The 18350-nt window shown below is 36.5% G+C and overlaps 1 protein-coding gene across 1 annotated transcript; it reads left to right on the top strand.

Moving 5' to 3' along the window:
- The first annotated feature begins 1096 nt into the window (after positions 1–1096).
- On the top strand, positions 1097–17918 carry LOC104903410 (aspartate aminotransferase, mitochondrial). The gene is given in 12 exon segments (XM_057392316.1): positions 1097–1422; positions 2213–2234; positions 2237–2283; positions 2981–2994; positions 3187–3393; positions 3495–3600; positions 3686–3790; positions 3897–4069; positions 15924–16083; positions 17175–17270; positions 17380–17474; positions 17566–17918. Coding segments are annotated over 12 exon segments (1269 nt in total). The 5' UTR covers positions 1097–1251; the 3' UTR covers positions 17639–17918.
- Positions 17919–18350: the final 432 nt, after the last annotated feature.

Here is an 18350-nt window from a genome sequence, read left to right as displayed (position 1 = left end):
GATGAAAATTTTAAATATAAGTTTGTGCAATCATAATTTAGATATTAGGCAAGGGAAAAAAAAACTGAAATTGATTCATACATTTCGGATTAAATTTTGGGATGATAGAAAATCGACCCAAGAAAAAACTGAAGTTGATTTAAGAAATTACATTTCTTTGTTAGAAAATCGACCTAAGAAAAAACTGAAGTTGGTTAGCTTCCTTCAAAAGTGGTTGATACGGCTGATGGATTTTTGATGAATTAGATCTACTGCTTAGCTTAATACTTGAAAAGGCTGATTTTCTTATTGTATGGTGTATAGTTTGATGAACTAGGTTCCTTGAAAATATGGTTCGTAGATTTGTAGTTAGAGGAGAGTGAAAATGAATAGCAAAAGTAGTGGAATTATACAGATGTTGCCAAGTAGTGGAAAATGTAGTGAAATTTTTTTTGTTAAAATTCTAGAAGGATGTGCCTACAGGCTACAACACGTCACTCAAAATTTCGGGTTTCAAAATACAAGTGTGGATTAAAGTATAAATTAGCCAAATTATAATATGGGTTTCAAATACAAGTGTAGATCATAGTATAAATTAGCCAAATTATAATATTGTTGCATTGGAAATTCAACGTAAGAGATAATATGGACTCAAATTTTTTTTTTTTTGTTCAATAGAGATAAGTTTAACTAAGGGAGTAATACTGTAATGCTATTTAAATGCAAAGAGTTAATGACTGCAAAAGAAAGAACAGAATGTAGGAGTACTATTTGATTGTATTTCAAAGAATCTTATTCACAAAATGGAGGTAACCGTAAAATACTAACTTGCATTTTCTTTTTATTTACTACTTAGTAATAATTAAACCTAAAATTGTCATCGCGAAGCTAGTTTAACATAATATAACCTTAAAGTTACACTAAGTGGTTTCTACCTCTAACAGACCAAATTAAAATTGGACCCCTAGATTAGTGATTAGAATCTAGAGGTGCTTCTAAACTAAAAAACCTTAATAGAAACAAAGGAAAAAGAATGCTGAAGAACGTCACCTGAGATCCGTTGTTGTCTTATTTTAAGTTTGTTTTAGTACTTGCGCAACAAAAATAAAAAGAATCACACTTACCAATACAACAAAAGACGAACAGCCACAAACAGCTAAATCTCAACAGAGAAACAAAGTCAATACGAATTTTGTCACCCATTCTCTCTCTCTCTCTCCTCTGCCGCATACATCGCACTTCTCTCTCTAAAACCTTAGAATTTACGCAGAAATGGCGGCGCTGCTAGCAAGAAGAATAGCAGGCAGCAAAACGACGCCGTTTGGAGCTCGTTGTGCTTCTTCATGGTGGGGCCATGTTGATCCGGCACCTAAAGACCCTATCCTCGGTGTCTCCGAAGCTTTCTTGGCCGATCCTTCTCCAAACAAAGTTAATGTCGGAGTTGTATGTCTCTCTCTTTACTCTTTTTATTTGTTTATATGGTTTTTGATGTATGCAGCACTTGAATATATCTTCTAAATTGAAAATCAACCAGTCGATTGATGTTATTAGTGCCTTACTTGCTTAGTTATTGCTTCGTATTTCCAGTTATATGTGGCCGTAATTAGGAAGGGTTGCCAATATTAGTTTCCTTGTTTTGTAAAGTACTTTTTCTATCTTTATTTACTTGCTACATTGTTATTTGCTAAGTTTATAAGACATTATTCTAAGCCTTAATATCTTTTGTTCCGTGTAATATTAAAAATTTGATAGTATACAATCAATCTAACAAGACAACACATGTTTATATTTTTACTTTTGAGAAAAACACTAAGAGTTTTTTTTTGCCAAATGCCATTTAAATGGCTACTTGCAGATCTCTCATTTCAATCTCTTCAGTTGCAGCCTCAAATAAATCAAACACTTCCAAGTTGCATCTCAAATGGAACCTATCTTCATGCATTTTAAGCTGCAATTTAAAAGTGTTTGGTTTATTTGAATCTTCAATTGAAGAGATTGAAATGAAAAGACTGCAATTAATAAAATGACCACTTTGAAGGCTGCATTTGGCAAAAAAATTTAAAACGAAATAATCGTCAAAGTTGATAGTTTCCTTTCCTACAAAAACAAATGTAGCAAAGAAATATAGAAAGAGGGAGTGTCATTCATGGTTAATTTGTTCATATCTTTGAAACAGATTGTGAGATAGTTCCATTGTTTTAATTTTTCTTTTTTGGTTTTTAATGATTTTAAGGGTGCATATCGTGATGATGATGGGAACCTGTTGTATTGGATTGTGTCGAGAAGCTGAAGCCAGAATTGCTGGTAATTTAAACTGTAAGTGCTCATTTTTGTTGTTACGTCTAAGATTAATATCAATTATTATTTGCTGTGAAATTGTAGTGTAAATCTACTTTGCTCCTATTTCGAGCAGAGTTAGTAGATGATCTTGCAGCTCATTTGGTTGTTGTTGAATTCGACAGTGGAGCTAATTTTGTGATGCTAAGTTTGTGAATTTAATTTAAGCTTTTGGGACTTTAATTTCTTTTAAAATCTGGGTTGAGTTTTGTTATCGGTTCACTTCAACATATAAAATAATGTTCAGTTAAAATCAGTTTTGATCAGCAAACGTCAGTTTCAATCGATACAATCGAGTTTCAGTTTGTGAAATCTAGTGAAGTGTGTTAGTAGAGAATCATCAAAAATCTTCTCCACTATGTTTGAATCAGTTCTAATTGGTCACTAAAGATACGTTAGAATCAGTAGAAATAAGTTATAATCCGTATAAATAATTACATCTCTGTAGAAACAGGTGAAATGAACAGGGCCTCTGTCAGGTTCTAGACTAGTGGAATCTGTTATCTTCCGATACCGTACTTTATTTTCCTCCAAAATTCATAAGCAAAACATCACAGGAGTTGGGAGGGATACCTTTAATATGGGCAAATTTGTCCCTTTTTATCTAGATATCTTTGATATTTTGTTTAAAAATCAACATGGCTTTGTTTTAAGGGCTGGAGAGAATACTCCATTTATGTTATACACAAAGGGTGTGTGATTATGTTGTGTGAGGTACAGCAGAAGACTTTGGTCCAATGAAAGTTGTGACTAAGTATTGCAACGAAGAATAAGTAGTTTGATTAATATAGAAGTTTCAGGGGAATGGGTGGAGGTGACTAACTCTAATGCTGAGTACAAAAATTCACTCTACATTTTTGTGTTTGATAGGGAATATCTTCCTATGGGTGGCAGTAACCACATGGTTGAGGAAACATTGAAGCTTGCTTATGGTGAAAATTCCGAATTAATCAAAGATAACAGGATTGCAGCAGTACAGGCGCTCTCTGGTACTGGTGCATGTCGACTTTTTGCCGACTTTCAAAAGCGTTATCAGCCTGAATCTGAAATCTATATTCCTGTTCCAACCTGGGCCAAGTGAGTCCCCCCTCTCCCCAAAAAAAAACTGTATGTTTTAGTTGTTTTTCATCATCAGATCATAGTTACATACTTGCATATATTCTTCTATACTTGATCAGCCATCATAACATCTGGAGGGATGCACATGTCTCACAAAAAACATATCGTTATTATCACCCAGAATCAAGAGGATTGGATTTCTCTGCAATGATGGATGACATTAAGGTATATGAGGCCACGGCTGTCATTCATTCTTCTCAAAAATATTGCTAAATGCTAACCTCTCTTTCCTTTTCCTCTGACTTATCAGAATGCTCCAAAAGGATCGTTCTTCCTGCTCCATGCATGTGCTCACAATCCTACAGGGGTTGATCCTACAGAGGAACACTGGAAAGAGATTTCACAACTGTTGAAGGCAAGAATTTCACTGATATTACTCTTTTCTTTGTGTATGTAATAGTATTACTATAATTACTTTCTCTAATTGATGCATTATTATTTTTATTGTGCTTCATCTCCAGGACAAAGAGCATTACCCCTTCTTTGACATGGCCTATCAAGGTTTTGCTAGTGGTGACCCAGAAAGAGATGCAAGGGCCATCAGGATTTTTCTCCAAGATGGTCATTTACTTGGAATTTCCCAGTCCTTTGCAAAAAATATGGGACTTTATGGTCAGAGAGTAGGCTGTCTTAGGTAATTTTATGTATTCTGTTTATTTATTCTTTCTATTTGTTCTTCTCTATGTTGTGCTGTATAGCTTTTCGTATTAGTCACTTATAGTCAAAAGTGTGATAGGTTAAGAGGGTAAGGGAATGTTCCTCTTATTTGAAATGAACTTATTAGACTTGATTCTACTTGATCAATCATAAAACTTGTTTTTTTGTGGTTAGATAATCAGTACGACCCTTGTCCATTCCGTGCAATGATACCCGGTTCGCGGTACGGTGCTACGACCGGCGACCCAGGTCGGACGTTCCCAATCACAAGACGAAATATTTCCAGATCGCTTAGGGTCGCGAACCAGTTCGTGCATCCAAGCGAACCCTTTTGGCCGGAGAGATAGAAGCGGTGTCACATAGTTCGCTCACCCACGCCGCGAATCATGATTCAGTTCCCTAATGTAGAATGAAGAAGAGGAAAGAATGGAAGATGAAGAAACACCATAGCTAATGTGAACTGATATTCATCATCGAATTTTGAGTTCTAATTATTTTTAAAATCAGAAAAAAGGAGAGAGAGAGAGTTAGAATCAGAAAAAGGGAGGAAAGAGAGAGAGAGAGAGAGAGAGAGAGAGGGGTGTTCTGCTTTATTAAATGTGTTAAATCACATTGATATGTTAGTGGTAGGGTTGGTCAAATGAGGTGTTTCTTATGTTTAAATAAAATAATAGTAGGTTGTAGTTGCTAGTTGGTAGACTAATAAGTTACATTTTCATATATTAAACTAATAAATAATAGTGGGGTTATTTTTAGAGGTGTTTTTTTTGTTTTTATACGGGTACTTTTTGGGGAACTGGATTTGACCTTATTAGTCTTGAAGCTGTCATTAAATCCTAATTACTCCTATTAATTTCCCTATGTAATATTTTAGTTTGTATTTTGATGAAGTTATGAAATATAAACATATGCTTAAAATATGTTAATTTGTGATATTCTCATTTTGCCAAATTAATTTCATTTAAAAAAATTATGATAAAAAAATACCCATCATACCCGATACACCACCCATTGTACCCAATACACCCATAGGTAGCGTACCCTGTACCCGCTCCCGTTCTCCGAATCGAACCGAATTCCGTACAAGGCATCATTGGTTCTGTGCTTTTTGGCTCAAGTTGCTTAAGGTTTAGCTTTTGGCTTCTATTTTATGAGAAAGCCATAGTGATAGCCTCTTTCTCCAAAAATTCTATTTGATGGATAAAAAAGATTAAGGTTCATGTAAAACCGAGGCATTTCGAAAAATATCAACATTGTGACTTCACAGTCACTTCTTCTGTTGGGGAGTTCTATATGGTACACTCAGCTTTCAAAGTTTCTAGACTTTGATGTCCTTTCTCTTTTTTCTTTCTCCACTTTATAGTTGTGTGTTTCTCCCAATGATACCTAGTACGGAATTCAGTTCGATTCGGGGAACGGGAACATGTTCGGGGTATGCTACCTATGGGTGTATTGGGTACAATGGGTGGTGTATCGGGTAAGATGAATACTTTTTTATCATAATTTTTTTAAATGAAATTAATTTGGCAAAATGAGAATATCATAAGTTAACATATTTCAAGCATATGTTTATATTTCATAACTTCATCAAATTTCAAAATACAAACTGAAATACTGCATAGGGAAGTTAATAGGAGTAATTAGGATTTAATAACAGAGTCAAGAGTAATAAGGCCAAGTCCACTCCCCCAAAAAGTACCCGTATAAAAATGTTCATTCTTTCCCAAAACAAAACCACCCTTAAAAATAACCCCACTATTATTTATAAGTTTAATATATGAAAAAGTAACTTATTAGTTTACCAACTCGCAACTACCACATACTATTTTTTTTATATTTAAACATAAGAAACAACTCATTTGACCAAACCCACCTCTGACATACCATGCGATTTAATAAAGCAAAGCACCCCCTTTCTCTTTTTCCTGCCTTTTTATGATTCTATCTCTCTCTCTCTATCTCCTTTTTTCTGATTATAAAAAAAAAATTAAAACTCAAAATTCGATCATGAACTTCAGTTCACATTAATACGGCGTTTCTTCATCTTCCATTCTTCCCTCTTCTTTCTACATTAGTGAACTGAATCATGATTCGCGGGGTGGGTGAGCGAACTATGTGACACCGCTTCAATCTCTCCGGCCAAAAGGGTTCGCTTGGATGCATGAAGTGGTTTGCGACCCCTAGCGATCTGGAACGCGTTCGTCCCGTGATTGGGAATGTCCGATCTGGGTCGCCGGTCGGAGCACCGTACCGCCAACCGGGTATCATTGGTTTCTTCCTTCTCTATTTCTTTCTTCACTATTTCCCCATATTTAAGAGGTCCTAAAAAAGATAAAATCATGATTTCCAAAAACAGGTACAACTTGGATATGGCCAAAAAAAATTATTTAATGAATAATATTACCTTAGATTTTTAATAGATATAATCTCCATATAATTTGTGTAGAAATATATTAAACGACATACATGTAAAAATATAAACTAATAATTAAAAAAAAGTCTTGTAAAAATATAAACGGTTAGTTAAGGGCCCGTTTGGTAATACTGTGGTTTTCTGTTTTTTGGTTTTTTGATTTTCAAAGTCATATGATATATGTCCTATAATGAATAAAAAATTAGTCAAATTTATTGGGAACATGATGATTTTGAAAATTGACAACTATAAAGTAAAAACCACTTTTTCTGGTTTCTTGTTTTTGGTTTTTAATTTTCTAAAAATTGAAATTGAAAACAAAAAACGATAATGAACAGACCCTAACTTAGTTTTGTGTTGTTATGGCCAGTAATTAAGTTGGTTGGTGTACAACAAGCACTACATCTTTATTTTTTTTTTTATAAGGTGGTGTACACTCGTACTCCACTAGTCCTCTTTCACGTGCTTAATAGGCCACCGCGCAGAAACTTCTTGCAACTCCATAAACTAGGCCGCTTCTCAACGACGACTTCAATCCCTTATCGAGACCCTCTTTCATCTATGTTTAGTGCTTGAATTTTTATATTTAGGGTCACGAACCCTAGATATGAGAAAAAGAGAGGAAGAAGCAGATGGAAGGGTACATCTAAAAGCTTCAAGATTCGTCCCCAAAGCGTCCTCATAAACCTCCCTAGCCGTCCCCACCTTTCAAGAGTCGTAAAGGAGACGTTTTTCCGACGTATTCGTCCTGTACCGGTCACCGGTATGGGAAATGACACTCCTCGGAACTACCCATGCTTCATGGGTAATCAGTCACAAAGAAAGCTTATTATGACACTTTATGGTTTAAAACTTCAACGTTAATGCACCGCATACAATTTAATTGTTACAGCATGAAGAACCGGTGAATTTGATATTGATTGAAGTTGTCTTTATGATGATGATGATTAGGGCTGTCAAAAAAAATCCGATCCGATCCGAGTTTTGAAGTTTTGGATTTTGCATTGGATATGGATCGAAATATTTGTATTTCGGATTTCCGAAATATCCGAGAATTTCATGAAATAAAAATTTCTTGGTTTTTTGAGGAGAACTTCGGACTCATAAAGTCAGTGACCTATAATCCATCTACGACTCTCAACCAAGTTTCCCACCCCGTGCCACCAGTTGCCCAGCCTTTCCTCTTTGCGCCACCACCACAGCCAGCCCACCGACCACAAGTAGGCACTCACAAACTCTTTCTCTTCGAGCCAACACCACCGTTGCTGCGAGCCACCACCACTCCACCTGTTCTTCCTCCTCGCAGCATTCTTACTCTCGTCGAGCACCACCAGGCCACCGGCCACCGTCGAAGCATTTCCTCTCTCTTCCTCTTCTTCATTTGAAAAAAATAATGTTTATTGGTCGATTTCTTTTCATTAGTTAGATTAATTTTCAAGATCTATGCAAAAAGAGATTGATAGAACTTGATATTTTGATTGATGGTAGCTGCAAAAGGTGTATGAAGTTGTACTATTGGATGAATTGGTAGTTGTTGTAGTTCAAACAAAGAAAAAAATTGTTGAGTTTCAAGTAAAACGGGGATGATAATCCAAAAATCAGATCCGAAAATTTCGGATATCCGACATCCGGAACTGGATCACAATTCTACGAATCCGAAATTTCAGATTGCATCGGATAATCCGAATGAACAACCTTAATTATTATCGGTGATCACATAATATTGATACGCTAACCATGTTCATGGTTGAAATGCTAAAGACCTAGGGAGCTTGATGTAAGAGTGTTGATTACTTCTGGTACTCTGCTAAGAGCTACTTTGAAGCAGTCTATTGATCACATTATTATTCATTAGTTTGTCTCATACCAACGTTTTGTTGGTCTCTTTCTTTTATTCTATCATCTTCTCCTCTGTGTCTCTTTCTTTAATTGTCTCTCTTGGAATTTCCGCTTTCCAAGTTTTTCGTTATTGATTCCCACTACATACATTACCCATTATAACTGGCAACTAATCTTCTCAAGATCTCTTTTAGATTCAAGTAAGGGTTTAATTGTACAAAAATTATTAAAAAAGACGGTCTAATTTTAATATAAAAGTAGACCTAGTCACTAAATGGATCAAACGAGTCACCGAAAGAAATTAACCTAGTCATTATTGGGTTTATTCTCTTTTTAATATTGGGCTTATTATTGCCTAATTTTAATTTAAAAGTAGGCGGTCTCTCACAAGACAAACTCTTAATTTTAACATAAGTAGGTTTGTGGATGAGAAAGGTATTTGACACGAGTGTAAGAGTGCTGATTTAGGCATTTAGCTGTAGTGGACTGTAAAAATAGATGGCATAATGAAATTGGTGATAGAGAATACAATAACATTAGGACATAGGATAAAGTAATACTCCCTAACATATTTACCCATTTGCTTTTTACGAAATTAGAGTTCAATAAAACTTTGACCAAATACATTCACTAATATATAAGAAAAAACATAATAATATGGAGCTTTGCGAGATTCATTTAATTTCTAATATATTAACTTTTTGAAATTTAAATAAGACGTAACCAAATCTCCATTAAAGGGAAGGGGGAAGCTATAGTCTCCCCTTATAAATTTACTTAACTGCCCATTAGTAAATCAATTACTACCAAAGCAAGGGAAAAACAAAGTCAATCTCAAATATAATATTATATAATCAACTTAAATATTTAAGGCAATTAAGTTATAATGGAACAAAAAAAGAAACATTGATTATAAGATTTAGTACATTTATGATGAAAAAAGTAAAAATGAATATTACATCAATCAAATATCTTATCAATCAATTCACGAATACAATCAAGTATTACATCAAAACATAAAATTCAATCAATTGATAAAGTGAAATGATTTATTTAACACAAAAGACTATCTTAATTTAATATAAAAAATCCTAAATAATTTACGAATACAATCAAGTATTACATCAAAACATAAAATTCAATCAATTAATAAAGTGAAATGATTTATTCAACACAAAAGACTATCTTAATTTAATATAAAAAATCCTAAATAAATTCACTTAACATTCTTTCATCGTTCATCAGATTTAATTTTAAAAACTTAGAATAAAGAATAAGTAAAAAGAATATTAATAAAAGAAGGGTTAAGTGATAGAGGCTAACCTACAAAATTTCACCCCTGTTTATGGCCAAAAAGGTTAGAATTTATATTTGAAAAAATAAAAAAATTAAAGCACGCATCGCGTGCATAATCTGCTAGTATGCTGCTAAGAACTAGGGGGTCTCAGCTAGATAACAATAAAATAAAAGCAACAAAATTATCACAACAGCAAGATAGATGTGTATTAAGCAAGATTTGAGTAATCTCCTCCTAATACCCCTTGCTTTCGAGAGGTAAGGATCTCTTCCATTACATCACTCTTCTTGTCTAATTTCTGGATACCTCCCTTTTTGGGTGAGACCTCTATTTATATATTTACACATGTACCTTTCTCTCATGACTTTCTCTCACTAGGATTCATAACTAATTTCTGTTATGATGTCAGGAACTATATGATTCCCTCCTCCATGTCACGGTTGCCATTCTCCACTCTCCTATTGCCAACTGTCCCCTCTCCTGTGGATGCTTCTGGACCCTTCTTTCCTCTCCTCCTTCGTGCATATGTGTAAATTATCTGTGGGTGGGAGCTGGGCTTAGCAATACCCCCGGGCCAATTAAGCACCTTGTCCTCAAGGTGGAAAGCAGGGAAACGTGCCTGGAAAAGGGGGATGTCCTCCCAGGTAGCTTCAAAGGTGGGCAAGTGAAGCCATTTAATGAAGACCTCAGTGGCTTGGGTAGGTGATTGGTGACTAGACCTAAGGCCTAGAACAACTTCTGGTGTGGCTTCGAGGACCATGTCTGCACTGAGTTGGGGAGGGAGAGTGGGGGAGATGTGAGGTTGTCCCACAACTTTTTTGAGTAATGAGACATGAAAAACTGGGTGAATTTTGGCTGTGGGGGGTAAGTCAAGCTGGTAAGCCACATAACCAACCTTCTTAACCACGGAGAAAGGGCCATAGAATCTGGGGGAGAGTTTTTCATTGGTTTTTTTGGCTAAAGATTTTTGTCTGTAAGGCTGGAGTTTAAGGTAAACCAGATCACCCACATCAAATGCCACCTCACGCCTGTGCTTATTCTCTTGGAGCCTCATGCAATTTTTTGCTGACAGGAGATGGAACTTCAGTTCATCCAAGGTCGCATCTCGCTCCACTGCTATTCTAGTGAAATAACTGAAGTGCTCCCTTGCTCAAACCGGAATAAAGGAGGGGGATCCCGGCCATAAACCGCCTTGAAGGGGGTACACTGAGTAGAAGCATGAGGGGAAGTGTTGTACCAATATTCAGCCCATGGAAGCCAAGTAGCCCAAGTGGTGGGTTTTCCCCCAATGAAGCATATGAGGTAGGCTTCTAAAGATTTGTTGACCACTTCTGTTTGGCCATCAGATTGGGGGTGATAGGCTGTACTTCGATGGAGTGCTTCGATGGAGTGCTGTACCCTCAAGTTTAAACAATTCCTTCCAAAATAAGCTAAGGAAGACTTTGTCTGTGTCAGAGACTATAGTGGCGGGAAAATCGTGCAAACGCACAATTTTTTTAACGAATGCTGAAGCTACAGAGGCAGCTGTGAACGGGTGCTTCAGCCTTATGAAGTGGCCATTCTTAGTAAGCCTATCAATGACAACTAGTATAGTGTCAAGCCCCTTAGACTTGGGAAGGCCCTCCACAAAATCCTTGGAAATATCGGCCCAAATGAGGTGGGGAATAGGAAGGGGCTGCAACAATCCAGCCGGTTTGAGGGTAGAAGTCTTGTTCTGTTGACATATGTGACAGTTCTGAACAAAGGAGGTAATGTCCTTCTTCATTCCCTTCCAAAATCATTCCGAAGCAATTCTCTGATATGTTTTATAAACTCCCGAGTGCCCGCCTATAGGAGTAGCATGATATTCCTGCATCAATGTGCTGGGAAGAGTGTGTCCTTGAAAATCCTTGAAAGAGTGTGTCCCCTGCCAAGACTGACTTGGTAAGAGCTTGCAGCTCCTGGTCTTGTTGTATAGCCAGGTGGAATTCCTTCCAATGGGGAGAATGCGACGTGCTGAGGGATTTACACTCTAACTGACCTTCATCTCGACGAGACAGAGCATCAGCCACTCTGTTACTGGCCCCGGTTTTGTATTTGATGTCGAAGTTAAAACCCATAAGCTTGCCCACCCATTTCTGATATTCGGGTCCTACCTCTCGCTGATTCAACAAGTACCTCAGGCTTTGCTGATCTGTGTGTATTATGAAGTGCCTGCCCAGCAAATAGTGTCTCCATTTTTGCACGGACAGGTCTCTGATACCATTTGATATAGGACAATAGGAATGCACTTCCCAAAAGCTAGCTTAAGAGGAGGAGAGCCCATTGTCCTATATAAACCACACACCAACCTCCCATACGGTCGATGTGGGATCCTTTTCCTGGGTCAGTCCATAACATTCGTCCCCCCATAAGGACCAACGTCCTCGTTGGTCATGGCTGGCTGGTTCCAGGCCACCACTCCGAGGTTTTGCTCTGATACCATTTGATATAGGACAATAGGAATGCACTTCCCAAAAGTTAGCTCAAGAGGAGGAGAGCCCATTGTCCTATATAAACCACACACCAACCTCCCATACGGTCGATGTGGGATCCTTTCCTTGGGTCAGTCCATAACATATGCCATAGGTCAAGATGTTTCGGAGACCTTTTAATTAAAAGTAAAAAACCAAATGGGTTTTAAGTAGGCAAGATGTACCTGTAATGAACTAATATCGTAAAATAGATCAAAGAAGAAGATTAAGAAGGAAAACTGTTCTTTGATTGATGATATGGAATTTGACACCGAAACAAAGATAATAACAAGCTTTCGAGAGGCTTGTTTCTCTCCCAAGAACAAACTAAATCCTTAACAATATTTTTCCCTACCCTTTATCCCTACGCCTCTATTTATAGCATTTCATCCCTCACTCACTTTTTATCTTATTTTTCAAGTTACTACTAATTACTAACTACTCCCTCCGGTCTTTATTAGTTTACCCGTATTTATTTTTTAGATGTCCCTTATTAGTTTATCCCTTTCTTTTGTTTCTATTTTTGGAATGGGTCCACTAACTTTTTATCACACATACATTCAACTTTAATGTAAAATAATAGTTTCTTTTTCTTTCTATGGCCCACAACATTATTTCTCCTAAAACTGTGTGCAAAAGAAAGGGGTAAACTAATAAAGACCGGAGGGAGTAATTACTAACTAATTATGCATTACCCATATTACCCCTCTACCTTAGGTCAATTCAGCACATTACCAGCCACCCAAACTTCCACCTTGTCCACAAGGTGGATAGTACTTGGCACTGGATTGTCAGCCCCCACAATGCTGGTTGATGCTACCTTTAGTAAACTGTTGCCCTTGAGTGGGTGGAGCTGTAGTGGCGAGGCAGTAAGCTCAATGTTGGGAAAATGGTGGTTTAGGAACTGGGTGGAGGTTGTAGGAATAAGAGTTGAAAAGTGAGAGTCGAAAGTTTGTGTTAGGGTGGTGAGAGTAGCTCGGGTTGGAAAATGAATTCAATAATGGAGTTGTTGGTTTTGTAAGCAGGCCCACAGTGAATAAGCCCAAGTAGTAAAAAGGTTATCTCATAAATGAAATGGATAGCATATGAAAACTGGATGGACCTAAAATCGGTAGGCCCATGACTGATTTTAATATAAGAAAAAATTGATTTTAATTCAGTGGGCCCTCTTCCTTACATTACATGCTCGTACTGAATAAGGATGGCCTGTAAACATTTCTAAACCACCATTACTGTACATGGAGAGGTAGGGGTTTGGAGAATCTAGGTAGTAGTTTTCTGAGGTTTACAGATTGTTTAGGTGATTTTTGAACTACAATAATATGGGACTTTGTGAGATTCGTTTAAATGGGATTTTCTACATATTAACTTTTTGAACCTGTCAAAAAAAAACATATTAATTTGTTGAAAATCTAAATAAGACGTAATTAGATATACCATAGGTCAAAGGTGTTTTGGAGACCGTGAAACAAAAGAAAAAACCAGATGGATAATTCTTTGGTCGACAGAGGGATATTTTGTTCTCCATCAATTAAGAGGGGGTTTGTTAATGGGCAAGAGGTACATGGAAAGGTAGGGGTTTGGAGAATACGGATAGTTGAGGTTTATAGATTCAATAGGCGATTTTCGAACTTCAAAGGTGAAATTAGGGGAGAGGCAGTTGAATGCTGATTGTTTGGATGTAATGCAGGCATGCAGCAGAGGTTAGGCATATGATTCTAAACTTATTTTTGTGATTTGCGCAGCTGTCGTGCCAAAGTCTAACTCGGTTGATGGGTTTTCTGGGATTCTCGTTGGATTGTGAACAAGAGATGAAAGTTAAGGGTTGATGAGGAAGTTTTGGATCATGGATAATCTTCGTGCTCTGTTTTTTCGGAACCTCTTAAATATGGGGAAATAGTGGAAAGAAATAGACAATGGAGAAACAGTGTCACATAATTCCCTAATCTCCCCGCGAACTGTGACGCAAAAAAGCGAATTATGGTCGGTGTTCGCCTATTTTTTCCCCATTAGGTGAACCGCGAACTGGAATAACGAATTATGTGATACTAGGGAGAAACACCGAACTAGAAAGTGGAGAAAGAAAAGAGAGAAAGGACATCAAAGTCTAGAAACTTTGAAAGCTAAGTGTACCATATGGAACTTCCCAACAGAAGAAGAAGAAATGACTTTGAAGTCACACTGTAGATATTATTCATTAAATAATTTTTTTTTGGCCATATCCAAGCTGTACTCGTTTTTGGAAATTTGATTTTGTCGTTTTCCATCCCGTACCCGTATCCGCATCTGTATTAGTGCTACCTTGCTGATTATAATCGAATCCTTGAGATTATTTTTCGTGAGATTTCATATCTGTTTGTGAGTGGGATTGAGATGGGAAAGAGAGAAGGGGAGAGGCGATGGCTTGGAGTTAGTATTGAAAATACAAATTTTAGGAGGAAAAATCAAGAATCCATTGGTTGAAACAAGTGGTCAAGCATTACTTTGGGGGTGGTAGCTAGGGGTGTAAGCAGACTGCGAAAAATCCAAGAGTCCAGTCCAATCCAGTCGGATTGGACTGGACTGAAATATTTTTGGACTGGACCAGGCCAAACATTTCTTGGACTGGATTTGGAATCACCCCTTTGGAGTCCTATAAGTCCAGTCCAATACAAGAATATATATATATATATATATATATATATAATATATATATATATATATATATATATATATATATATATATATATATATATATATAATGTAATATAATATAAAATATGTATGTTTCTTATTCTATGGAATTGGTATAATGAGTTTAATTCTTTTCAAATTCAATTATGAGAAAACATTGTGATCATTGAATCTAAATCAGGAGAAAAGATAATATAAGAATCAGACTGGACTGGATTGGATTGGATTCGGACTCAAGAAAAAATTATCGGACTAGACTGGTCTGGACTCAAAAAAAATTTGGATCAGACTTGGACTCAATTTCTCGAGTCCAAAAAACTTTGGACTGGATTTGAATATGGCAAAGTCCAATCCACTTACACCCCTAGTGGTGGCTTGATAAGAGGACACTGTTATGGCTACCAACAAAATGAGAAGGTAAAGTAAGTCTATTTTTAGCCCATAATGATGTCAATCTAGATAATGGAGCAAAGTTCTAAAGTTTGTTTTAGAGAAGAGGGTTATGTTGGCAATGTATTTAATAGATGAAGACGATACTAATGGAGACTAGTGAAGGAAAGAGATGAAGCTTCCATGGTAGAGGAAAGGAAGTGAGATAGAGTAAATTAACTAGCTTTTGAGAGGTTTCCTTTTTAAGAATGCTCTCTAATCACATTTGAGGAGAAGTTATTAGAGAAAAATTGGGGGAAGAGGGGGTGGGGAGGTTATGGCCTTAAGGGGGCATTGTTGTATTTAAAATCCCTTGTACATATAAAATAAATAAATCCACATAAGCTCTTAAACAGCGAAGTAAGTGAAAGCTCTAGCAGGTCACTGTATATAACTTATAAAATAGTAGGGTATGAGTATTCAATTATATTTGTCTACCAAATAGAATGGCAAAAGAATCTCAAGGGGTTACATGTAATATTTTCCCTTTCTTTATTTCTAGAAAAAGAGAGAAGACATTTGAATTGTTAGGTTGTGCATGTGCATAAATAGAATATTGAAAACTGGGCAAGCACCTAGCTTGATGCCTTGCTCCTTTTGGTGGTCTTTACATCTGAGCTGTACCATGTGACCTGTATATCAACATCTTTCTCCACCAGTGATGTGCTGTCCAATTTTAATCTTGCAGTGTGCTTTGTGAAGATGAAAAACAAGCTGTGGCTGTTAAAACTCGATTACAGCAGATTGCAAGACCTATGTACAGCAACCCTCCGGTTCATGGTGCACTTCTTGTTTCAATTATCCTTAGTGACCCAGATCTAAAGAGCCTATGGCTCAAGGAAGTTAAGGTATGTAGTTCCTAGCCTTGTGGTTCACACATTTCGTAATAATTTTTACTGGCCTGCAAGACAAGTCACATTTGTATGTTTTAAAAATTAGGATGGATTGAAGTATTAGTGCGCGGTATGAGAGAACATGTACGTGCAGAATAAGCCATTAAGGATTATATTGTGAAGAATGAGATTTAGTTTGATCTACTTGAAGTCCATTCTTTTCAACTTATATTTGCTTATCTGAATTTATTGTCGTTGTAGCAAAACTTATATGTGAGTGCGACAAACCTTATTTTTGCTTATCTAAACTTTTTTGAACTATGCCTTCGTGGACTAGTCCTTATCTGAACTTATATTTTTTTTATAAGGAGTATGGACTGAAAATAAGGTGAAAAGAACTACCCTTAGTAGCGAAGGTAGGAACTGACAAATTGGGTCATGGCCAGTTCTTTTGCTGAAAACTCATTGTGAGGGGTGGATTGGGTGGAGAATTGCTGAATTGGGTTATTTAAACCAGTACAGAAGAAAATCTTGGCTCAGGAAGGAAGTGGTGTCTGGTTGAAAACTAATTAAATCAGTCATCAAATTCACTTGCAAATAGGGCTTATTATGACTGCTTTTCCTATGAGAAAATGTCTCGTATATTGTCTGAGCTGTTGGTTGTATTCATAAATGTTTAATTTCTAACGATGTTAGAAGTTTAGAGCTCGGTAACACATAGAAGGAGAATCTCAACATGACACATGGTGTGTCTTGGACCTCCTTTTGTTTAGGCTTGGTGATGTTGAACTTCTCAAGTATGGGAAAGAATGAAAATATAGCATTCCTAAGTGAATGTTTTTTAGGGTATCATTAGAAAGTTCCTTCTTCACTCATATTAGTGACTTAGATGCCAGAATTTCCGACTAAATTTCATGAGTTTTGCATCACCAATTTTTTTTATTTACATAGTTCATAGTTCAGGCTATTATTTCTTGCACGTTTTCTTACTTAAGTCCAACTGTCTATACTTGTTTGATTGTCCACAGTTCAGTTTGGTTTTTTCCTTTATCATGCATTCAATGGCTTGTTTTGCAACTGAATAATTTGAATGAAATAAATTTCAGGTCATGGCAGATCGCATTATTGGAATGAGAACAACTCTACGTGAGAATATTGAAAAGTTGGGATCATCTTTATCATGGGAACACATCACGAAACAGGTAGAGGAAGCTATAAATTAAAATTAGCAAAATTGACAGCCTATATATCTGCAATCAATCTTTTTTCCTATGTCTCATATATTCTGTATCCTCTGGTTTTCATGAGCAGATTGGTATGTTCTGCTATAGTGGGTTGACACCGGAGCAGGTTGATCGTCTGAGAAGTGAATTCCATATATATATGACCAGAAATGGCCGTATCAGGTAATAGTGCTTTACAGTAGTTCTTGCCAACTATCTTAGTTACTTCGGTAATTTAGTAAGCTCTATCTTATGTCATCGTCTCACGTTGCAGTATGGCTGGTGTTACCACAAAGAATGTTGAATACTTGGCAAACGCCATTGTTGAGGTCACTAAATCTTCTTAAAAAGGGAATGTTGGAGCAATCCGTGCTGCGGTGTGCAAACTGCAGAGTATGCATGTAGAGAACCTTTCTTCTCATACCAATAAATATAATAGTGAACATCTAAAATTGTGCTACCCCATATTACGAGAATCGGCATAGGGGACTTCGAATTTTACTCCGAGCCCATTAGAGGGCATTAATTGAATGGGCAACGGTTTGCTTTCTCAATGCTAGCAGACATTCTTACTATATTTGTCAATTACTTCCCCGTTATGTGAAGTTCTATTCACTTTTCATTTTAGTCTGTTGTGTCAAGTTATACTTTATTTTATTTTTTAATTTTTTTAAAAGAGAAATTTCATTAACTGAAGGTCAAATGACATCTACAATAGATATTAAAGAAAAACAAGATACAAATCCAACAAGGTTAAATCAAATTCGTCTTCGAAAAAACTACAATGAACTAAATCGAGCAATACAATGCAACCCCCTTGTATTTGCTGAATCAAACAGCTATTGATGAGGAAGTCTATCATTCTGACATAGTTTGGGAAGAACAATCTTGATCGAGCCATGTTTACCGCATCTGAGATTTCAATACCTTCATGTTGAATCTCGAACTTCAACCAATGAGAACAATTTTTCATACCTAAAAACAAAAAAAACCATACTCACAACTCCCATAGGGGAGAAGGAGATCTCCACAGCAGAGAGTACCAAAAAATCTCATAAA

The sequence above is a fragment of the Beta vulgaris genome, chromosome 9 (assembly GCF_026745355.1).
Source record: "Beta vulgaris subsp. vulgaris cultivar EL10 chromosome 9, EL10.2, whole genome shotgun sequence".
Lineage (NCBI taxonomy): Eukaryota > Viridiplantae > Streptophyta > Magnoliopsida > Caryophyllales > Amaranthaceae > Beta > Beta vulgaris.
Note: the sequence above shows the minus strand (reverse complement) of the source record. Positions and strands in the feature narration are given on the sequence as shown.